Consider the following 10,570-nt stretch of genomic DNA (forward strand, 5'->3'; position numbering starts at 1 on the left):
GTTTGTAAAGGCCAGCACGTACACACAGCTCGCATCATGGCTTTATCCTCAATTATTTGAAGAGTATTTTAACCCCAAAAGTCACGTGCGTTTTAGGTGACTGAAACTTATGCCCAGTCACACTGAGAGTATCCCTTGGGATAATTAATTTAAATGTTAGCTATTGTCTCACTTGAGATTAATTTAAAATATGCAGCACATGGCATGGAACAAGGGAAACAAAACATTATATCTGTTTAACTTTCCGTTTCTATCATCCGTATTTCAGTTAGCAGCTCTAACTTTAGTGCATTGACGGGTACCCAGGTATCCGCCGGCCGGGTACGTTCTAGCCCGTACTCGGGTACGTTCTGGCCTGTACTCGGGTACGTTTTGGCCTGTACTCGGGTACTATTTTAGAACGCAGTACCCGTTCAATACAGCAAGTAAAACAAATAAGGTGTTTCCTATCCACGTTCTTTTTTCATAATTGACGTTCACCATGTTTTGTTACTGAGCTCACGTGAACAGTGATGTCATTTCGTCTATTCATATGACAGGCGATGACAAACCTCATTAACTGTACAAGTGTTTGTTTCAGACGACATGCGTAATATTATAAAATTATGTTGTGTTTATTCTGTGGCATGGTGTGTTTATACGGGCACCCGCGGGTATTTGAACCCGGGTACGTTTTTGTATCTGTCCATGACCTATTGACTTCAAGCAGTTGTAAGTACTGTTAAACGTGATAAGTTGACTGAACTATTGCAGGGCAATTTACAGCGCAAATACATTCCAAAATAATCGGAAAGTGAATGCAGCTTGGTGGTTTTGAGTTTATATATTCTTGCACTCGGACACGGCCCTTTCTAAGAGTGTAAGTCACATTAAGCATTTTGCGAGCATTGTGCACATACAGAATGTAACCATGTTAAGAGCTAGCTTGTACCAGAATATAGCACTGTCACACGGTATCACTATTTAACGCCCCTCCCGAAAGACGATAAATATTTTAAGTGGTGAGCAGGGGAATCAAATCTGCGGCCCCTGGATTTACAGCCAAGTGTGTTACCACTAGACTACGGATCCGCCACATTGCAGATTCGTTATTGCGTCGCTTATATACCCGACAGTCGGTTAGGATTTTAGGAATAAGGCGTATTACCAAATAAATCTAGCTTACGAATTCATAACTTCATAACGTCAAAACAACAACATAAAATGACAATAAAAGCTTGAACTAACATTCATGATTTGAAAACGCAATAATGTATCACGATGCGCTATGCAGCTTCGATGGTAAACAATGTTGCAACGATAATAGTTAATTGGTAACCTTAGGAATAACTGAAATCGGTCAATTATGTTAAAACTTAAAGAGGTATAGTTAATGACTGCTGTTGAAAATGGTTTATAAACTTCATTAACATTTAGTAAATGAATCGTTCTGAAAGCGCTTGAATATTTTGACTATTCCACGTCGATTCCTTACACATAAACCAAGCTCTCAACATGGTGTCAGCGCGTGGAAACAAGAAGAAGACGTAGCTGGCTTCTGTAGTGTATAAGCGGACTCTGGGCACCGATATAACAGTAATATAGCCCATCCAATGCAACATTTTCTCGTACCCTTAACTGTTCAAACCAGATTTAGACCCATAACACCTGTTAATTGGTAACGGTCAAATACTTTACCATAGCTTAATCAATATTTTAAGGTCGGAGCGACAAATTTAAATGTACAAAGTTATACGGGAAAAAAAAAGAAAAGTACAGCAACCCGACACAAAATAAAGTCTTGGAGGCGCATAAATTTTGAAGACGATTCAAGACGAACTTCCTCCATCCGAAAGTTTCTTAACGGAACTATGAAAACGTTAAGATTCCGACAACTTTCAAGATCATTCTGACAGCAAAATAAGGGTCAATATTGTATTTAGTTAAAAAATCAGAAACTGCTCTTGAGGAGAGATAACCCTAATCTAAAGAAATGCATACAAATTTGACGTACTCACGCACAATCCAGCAAACATGATCACGGATAGGAACGCCTAGTGCACGAAATAGAAGATATCAAAGAAATACCACAATGATAAGCCGGCAAGGTCACAAACTAAAGATGTTGGTGCCAGATCAGAATGAAATGTTTTACCACAGAGTAGAAGATGTTGGTGCTAGATCAGAATGAAATGTTTTACCACAGAGTAGAAGATGTTGGTGCCAGATCAGAATGAAATGTTTTACCACAGAGTAGAAGATGTTGGTGCCAGATCAGAATGAAATGTTTTACCACAGAGTAGAAGATGTTGGTGTCAGATCAGAATGAAATGTTTTACCACATAGTAGAAGATGTTGGTGCTAGATCAGAATGAAATGTTTTACCACAGAGTAGAAGATGTTGGTGCCAGATCAGAATGAAATGTTTTACCACAGAGTAGAATATGTTGGTGCCAGATCAGAATGAAATGTTTTACCACAGAGTAGAAGATGTTGGTGCCAGATCAGAATGAAATGTTTTACCACAGAGTAGAATATGTTGGTGCCAGATCAGAATGAAATGTTTTACCACAGAGTAGAAGAACTAACCATACAGACAAGAACATATGCATTTTTTGCCTCATATTGAAAAATATCTTTGGCTGAGGTTTCTTAATCGGAGAGTGAAGATGAATTTTCGCTACAAACATGTCACGGTGGCATGAAAGCACAAGTGAAAGTTAGAATGATTGTGAATGATTTTGAAACCGACTTTTAAATAGACACTAGTGCAGACCTCAACCCAATTAACCGCAAATCTATTCGTAAAAGTCAGAGGAAAAATAAAATGACAAAATGTGCAACAAATCCATAGTAAATTTCTTAGGTCAGACAACACTGAAGGTTAAAATTCATTGCACGGGAGAAAAAAAATGCAGTGAACTGCTGGTCCTGCTGAATTTGAATGGTTGCTAGGATTGCAGACAATTCCAAAACTGAGCTTTGTGAAAATAAATTCTGACAATGTTATTTGAAAGGTTTAAAGGGATCTTGGAGATCTGGGTGAGGATATCCTAACAGTAGACGAATTAGCGATCACTAAGCTGAGCCAGCTACAAACATTCAAATTGCGATGAAGTCAAATGTGAAATTGATCGTTTGGTTGAAAGAGACATATTAGAACAAGTCACATTGGTGAGTCAGATGGCCGTTGCGATATACAATAATTCTTTTATATAGATCAGTAGTCGCGACACGTATACACTACAGATATTTGGTGACATTATGCAGGAACTACACTTCGCAAAGATTCCAATACACTATTTTCCATGATAGTACCGGTTGGAAAGAATATATGGAAAAGGTTTGAATTGAACGTTTCTTGTGAAATAATTCAGAAAACGTTTTGTGAAGCCCCGAATGGACTTGAAGGCGTTTGCATAATACCATATGACATTATCGCTGTCGGATGTGGTGAAAGTGAAACTGAAGTGGTAGAACAATAATTTTCAGAATCTTGACGAAATATGTGCACTATTTGATGAACAGAATATCTTGATAAATGAGGACAATGAAGACATGTAAAAAGAAATAACGTGTTATATTCATAAGATAACTGATAAGAGTATTTTACCTGATGACAAAAGATTAAACCGATAATGAAAATGAAAACCAGAACATGATACACATGTATATGTATATGAAAACATATGTACAGTCTTGTTCAAGACATGGTGAGATTTTTGCCGAATCGTCTAAAACTCTGGGTAACTTAGAAATTACTCAATAAATGAAGTTGATTTCGTTTGGAATGAGCAGTGTGTTGTGGAATTCCAAAGTATCAAAGAATAAGTGACAAAAGCTTCAGTATTAGTTTTCTTTGACTCCAATAAAGATCGTTTTCTCCTACCTGCCTTATATGCACTGATATATTTTATCAGTACACCTACGGCAGAAAACTAAACGTCGAGCATGATCACAACACATACTGATGAAACGCCGGAGCGACTGCAGGATATCATGATGAAACTGTTAAGATAAGATACAGCTATCGTGTTCACATATGTGAAAGGAACTGGTCCTGTATGATGCGAAACAAAATATATTCAAGTGTATGGAAAGCTTAAGAAACAATTCAGGAGATTCGGGATCCTCAGAGAAAAAGTAAATGATGGCAAATACACCACCACCTCGCAAAACAATCAAAATTCAAACGGAAAAGCGGACACCGGCTTAAAAATGAGGATCAAATGTGTCGAAGCAGAAACTGATCCTTATGAAGCACAATTAGAACTTGGTTACACTCCAAAACGTTTCAGCCTTTATGAAATGATGTTATGTCCTCTGTTTCCCAGCAAAGACCAAAACATAGTTACTAGAAACCTGAGGCGAATCGCAATTCTTCGGATAAGAACCCAAAGAATCTTCAAAATCTTAAAAAGGGAGACAATTTGTACATAAGACACAATAACAAATGGATGCCTGGTTTAGAACAGGAATGGGTTACTGAAAGGAACTTCGTAGTTGAGAGCAATGATAACACTGTAATGTGTACAGGAAACCGGGACCACATGTGAGAAATAGAAGAAGACGTCCAAGCTCGAGACATGTCACCACCTCCAAATTGGGACATTCAAAAGGAACTAACCATTCATACTGAAAATACAACAAATCCAGAAATAAGAGAAAGAAAAAAAATACGAAAATGAACCTAAGACCAAGAAGAAAAATCAAACCTCCGGAATATTTGAAAGACTATGTTAGACATTAATTTAGGTTAATGTCGTAAAAATGAAAGTGACTAAAACTGTGATGGATAAAAGTAAAACCATTGATATAAGTATGTATGAAAGACCTTGGCTGTGTATTTATTAGGTCAGAAACTTATATTGTATTGCATTGTTATGAATTGTTTTGTACTTAACTGTACTGTACTGTAGTGTACTGTACTTTACTGTACTGTACTGTACTGTATTATATTGTTTTGTTTTGTACTGTACTGTACTGTACTGTACTGTACCAGCATACAAATGTTAAAAGGTATTTAATCATTTTAAATCATAAGAACACAAAAGCTGCTTTTGATTACAATAAATCTTTAAAAGATCAAGACAATAGTTATCTGCCCCTTTTGACCAAAGATCCGGATTATAATACAGAAAAAGAGCTATCGTGTTCAAGTATAAATAATTTATTAATGTTGAATGAAAGAGGAGAAACAGGTGCTCTTTTTACAAATAACTTAACATTGTTGACACTGTATTGAAAAAAAGGACATTTTCCAGTGTATGTATTGGGAAACAAGCCTATAGAAGTCTGTAAATTGTTTGTTTGTATCCAATGTACGAGGAAGCTTAAATGAAATGTTTTTCTACTGAATTTTGTGATCAGGTTTGATGGTCAACGTTATGTTTTCTTGTGATTAAAGTTTGTGTATTGGATTGATCTACAGCGAACAGCTCCTTGTTTTTCAATTGGGACTGTTTTGAAGTTAAAAGCAATGTGAGTGTCCATATGAAACATATAGTAGAAATAAATGTGGTCTTAGACTAAAAAGGATGTTGGTAATGGTTTATAACCTTGATTACCCTTAGATGTGTGTAACGTTGTATGCGTCTGGTTTTGCCGAGTAAATGAATCCTTCTGAAAACGTCTTGACTATTTTGAGATATATCCCAAATTAACCAAGCTTTTATAGAATAACATGAACTGGTTTTACTGCAATAAAATGCAAGCAAGCCCTGACAAATTTCAAGCAATTGCAGTTAGAAATACAACCATTCAAATTGGAGACAGCGCTATTCCATGTGATGAAACTGTCAACGCGCTCTAAGATTGGAATGAAATGGTTATAAAATATCCTAATGAAGACCTTTTAGAGAGAATTGCCAACATTACGAAGACGAGTCAGAAACATAGCCATGGAAACTTTTGAAATCGTGATCTTGATTACTACAAAAATGTTGATTTCAAACTCATTGTTTTAGTCATAATATAATACTTTATACCGTCGTTATAAGTATGCACGTGTTTGTGATTTATGTTTGGATTATTCATGTCAGCTTTACTATTCATTCTATTTTGTATACGTAGTCATTATACATATGTTTTGTCTGGCCGACTTTAAATAAAACGTATCTATCTTATGTATAAACTTATCATAAAAGGTTTTTATTTTCTTCAACCATGGCTAACATGAGAACACAAATTATTGATTATTATTTTATTTTCATTTAACATGCTTACGTTATCATTTTGTGCAAAATATTTATTACATGGCCATTGTTTCACCTGGCTGACTGAGATAAAGCGTTACACCGGAGATAGAAGAAACGAAAAGGGTATGATACATCGGCGCTCATAATGGGCAGGGGTGGTTTTCAATACAGTTCTTAATTGAATCTAAGAACGATGTAACTAATCGGATTTCTCGATATAAATAACGGACCTTTACAGTGAATGGAGTCAATGATTCTTTACCATAAAATTGACTTAAGTATATATTGAATACCAACCCTGGCCTTGTTTTAACGGCATTGGCGTTAGAGAATAAATATATATTGTTGGCCAGGAGAAACTATTCATATTTCTTAATCTTCTGTTCTTCTCAATACTAAATTGAATAACGTTAAATGTTAAATATTTGCGCGGTAGTTTGAAAGACCGGAAAAGATACAGTGTATATTTTTATATCTACAGGACATGCATTTCCCTGTTATAACTCAATATTTTTTTGCCACTAAAGTGTTATGTGTATTATGTTTATATTTTATTTTTATTGCCTTTGCGGGATAACAAATCATCAAAGATATTGTATATCGATCCCGATTTTCGTTCAGCCCCAGCCGAAAATGTTGATAGCTTTTAGTGTGTATAAAATATAGAATATGGGAGGACGGAGAATAAAGTCTTGTGTAAGTTAGGGAGTTGGGCCAGAACCGGCTTGTTCACGACATCAACTTGCATGTCATGGGAAATTTATCATTGGAAAATAAAGTTGTCTTATCAGACGCAGAGTAAATTTATTTCGTTCTGTTAGTGCACAATTGATGGTGATTTGCATTTAATGGTTCCTATAAATATTATTACAATGCCTATCGTCAAATATAAGATAATACGCTGACCTTTTATATGAAGACTTTAGTGGGAAAGATTGCTTGCACACAGTTGTGAAAATTAAAGACCGTCTGTACGTTTCAGGAAATCTAAGTTATGCGCGTTCTTCTCGTGTCGTTGCGAAAGATATGGCAGTTTTGATTTTGGAAAAAGTAAAATGATGGTGCAGTTAGAAATGCCAACATATTTATGCATAAACTTACAATACTGATGTTACATGGTAAATCATAAGAGTACAATATTCAAGATTTCGTGGACATACATTAAATAAAAAGTCACCAATATTTGGCAAAATAAAAAGGTTAATCATTCTGTGTCGCTAAAATCCCTTATTCAACGCTCTCAAGTGATGGACACGAGACAGGAGCTATGTTTATTTAGGCTCAGGCTGTCAAAAAAAGCTACCGATAAGAGATATAGAATTGTGAAACTGCTGTTAAATCCAATTTAGTCCGTACTTGTGTTGTGTGGAATGTTGGTATACTAGTGTATTGACATGTTATTATGCTGAAGTGTCGACATGTTGGTATGCTGGTGTGTCGACATGTTGGTATGCTGGTGTGTTGACACGTTGTTTTGCAGGTGTGTTGGTGTGCTTGCATGTTGTTGTGCAGGTGTGTTGGTGAGATGGCATGTTGTTTTGCAGGTGTGCTGGTGTGTTGGCATGTTGTTGTACAGGTGTGTTGGTGTGTTGGCATGTTGTTGTGCAGGTGTGTTGCTGTGTCGCCATGTTGTTATGCTGGTTTGTTGGTGTGTTGGCATGTTGTTGTGCAGGTGTGATGGTATGTTGGCATGTTGTTGTACAGGTGTTATGGCATGTTGTTTTGCAGGTATGTTGGTGTATGGGCATGTTGTTGTGCAGGTGTGTTGGCATGTTGTTGTGCAGGTGTGATGGTATGTTGGATGTTGTTGTGCAGGTGTGTTGGTGTGTTGGCATGTTGTTGTGCTGGTGTGTTGGTGTGTTGGCATGTTGTTGTACAGGTGTGTTTGCATGTTGTTTTGCAGGTTTGCTGGTGTGTTGGCATGTTGTTGTACAGGTGTGTTGGCGTGTTGGCATGTTGTTGTTCAGGTGTGTTGACATGTTGTTCTGCAGGTGTGTTGGTGTGTGGGCATGTTGTTGTACAGGCGTGTTGGTGTGTTGGCATGTTGTTGTGCAGGTGTGATGGTGTGTAGGCATGTTGTTGTGCAGGTGTGTTGGTGTGATGGCATGTTGCTGTGCAGGTATGTTGATGTGTTGGCATGTTGTTGTGCAGGTGTGTTGTTGTGCAGTTGTGTTGGTGTGCTGGTGTGTTGTTGTGCTGGTGTGTTGGTGAGATGGCATGTTGTTGTACGGGTGTGTTGGTGTGTTGGCATGTTGTTGTGTTGTTGTGTTGGTGTGTTGGTGAGATGGCATGTTGTTGTGCTGGTGTGATGGCATGTTGTTGTGCTGGTGTGTTGGTGAGATGGCATGTTGTTGTGCTGGTGTGTTGGTGTGTTGGCATGTTGATGTGCTGGTGTGTTGGCATGTTGTTGTTCTGGTGTGTTTGTGTTGACATGTTGTTGTGCTGGTGTGTTGGTGTGTTGACATGTTGTTCTGCAGGTGTACTGGTGTGTTGACAAGTTGTTGTGCGTGTGTGTTGGTGTGTTGGCATGTTGTTGTGCTGGTGTTTCGACAAGTTGTTGTGCTTTGTGTTGGTGTGTTGGCATGTTGTTGTGCTGGTGTGTTGGTGAGATGGCATGTTGTTGTGCTGGTGTGTTGGTGTGTTGGCATGTTGATGTGCTGGTGTGTTGGCATGTTGTTGTTCTGGTGTGTTTGTGTTGACATGTTGTTGTGCTGGTGTGTTGGTGTGTTGACATGTTGTTCTGCAGGTGTACTGGTGTGTTGACAAGTTGTTGTGCGTGTGTGTTGGTGTGTTGGCATGTTGTTGTGCTGGTGTTTCGACAAGTTGTTGTGCTTTGTGTTGGTGTGTTGGCATGTTGTTGTGCTGGTGTGTTGGTGTGTTGGCATGTTGTTGTGCTGGTGTGTTGGTGTGTTGGTGTGTTGGCATGTTGTTGTGCTGGTGTGTTGGTGTGTTGGCATGTTGTTGTGTGCTGGTGTGTTGGTGTGTTGGCATGTTATTGTGTGCTGGTGTGTTGGTGTGTTGGCATGTTGTTGTGCTGGTGTGTTGGTGTGTTGGCATGTTGTTGTGCTGGTTTGTTGGTGTATCGATATGTTGTTATGCTGGTGTGTTGGTGTAATGATATGTTTTTGTGCTTGTGTGTTGGTGAGATGGTATGTTGTTGTGCTGGTGTGTTGGTGTGTTGGCATGTTGTTGTGCTGGTGTGTTGGTGTGTTGGCATGTTGTTGTGCTGGTGTGTTGGTGTGTTGGCATGTTGTTGTGTGCTGGTGTGTTGGTGTGTTGGCATATTGTTGTGCTGGTGTGTTGGTGTGTTGGCATGTTGTTGTGCTGGTTTGTTGGTGTATCGATATTTTGTTGTGCTGGTGTGTTGGTGTAATGATATGTTATTGTGTGTTGGTGAGATGGCATGTTGTTGTGCTGGTGTGCTGATGTTTTTACATGTTGTTGTGTGCTGGTGTGTTCGTGTGTTGGCATGTTGTTGTGCTGGTGTGTTGGCATGTTGTTGTGTTGGTGTGTTTGTGTTTTGGCAAGTTGTTGTGTGCTGGTATGTTGGTGTGTTGGCATGTTGTTGTGCTGGTGTGTTGGTATGTTGGCATGTTATTGTGTTGGTGTGTTGGTGTGTTGACATGTTGTTGTGTGCTGGTGTGTTGGTGTGTTGGCATGTTATTGTGCTGGTGTGTTGGTGTGTTGACAAATTGTTGTGCTGGTGTATTGGTGAGATGGTATGTTGTTGTACTGGTGTGATGGTGTGTTGGCATGTTGGTGTGTTGTTGTGTTGGTGTGTTGGTGAGATGGCATGTTGTTGTGCAGGTGTGTTGGTGTGTTGGCATGTTGTTGTGCCGGTGTGTTGGTGTGTTGGTGAGACGGCATGTTGTTGTGCTGGTGTGTTGGTTTGTTGGCATGTTATTGTGCAGGTCGGTTGGTGTGTTGCCATGTTGTTGTGCTGGTGTGTTGGTGTGTTGGTGAGATGGCATGTTGTTGTGCTGGTGTGTTGGTATGTTGGCAAGTTGTTGAAGAGGTGTGTTGGTGTGTTGACAAGTTGTTCAGTTAGTGTGTTGGCATGTTGTTATGCTGGTGTGTTGGTGAGATGACATGTTGTTATGTTGGTGTGTTGGCAAGTTGTTGTGCAGGTGTGTTGGTGTGTTGGCATGTTGTTGTGTAGTTGTGCTGGTGTGTTGACAAGTTGTTGTGCAGGTTTGTTGGTGTGTTGACAAGTTGTTGTGCAGGTGTGTTGGTGTGTTGACAAGTTGTTGTGCTGGTGTGTTGGTGTGTTGACAAGTTGTTGTGCAGATGTGTTGGTGTGTTGGCATGTTGATGTGCTGGTGTGTTGGTGTGTTGGTGTGTTGAAAAGTTGTTGTGTTGGTGTGTTGGCATGTTGTTGTGCAGGTGTGCTGGTG

General features: G+C 38.9%; 1 protein-coding gene across 1 annotated transcript; it reads right to left on the reverse strand.

Moving 5' to 3' along the window:
* Positions 1-7,576: 7,576 nt before the first annotated feature.
* Positions 7,577-9,361, reverse strand: LOC128226262 (mucin-6-like). The gene has a single exon (XM_052936145.1). The coding sequence runs from the start codon at positions 9,359-9,361 to the stop codon at positions 7,577-7,579; it is 1,785 nt and encodes a 594-aa protein (XP_052792105.1).
* Positions 9,362-10,570: the final 1,209 nt, after the last annotated feature.

Source organism: Mya arenaria, chromosome 3, assembly GCF_026914265.1.
Source record: "Mya arenaria isolate MELC-2E11 chromosome 3, ASM2691426v1".
In the NCBI taxonomy this organism is placed as follows: Eukaryota; Metazoa; Mollusca; class Bivalvia; order Myida; family Myidae; genus Mya; species Mya arenaria.

What these genes read in the sequence shown, in the direction of transcription:
- LOC128226262 (XM_052936145.1), bottom strand. Translation starts at nt 9,361, where the DNA reads ATGCCAACACACCAACACACCAGCACAACAACATACCATCTCACCAAC.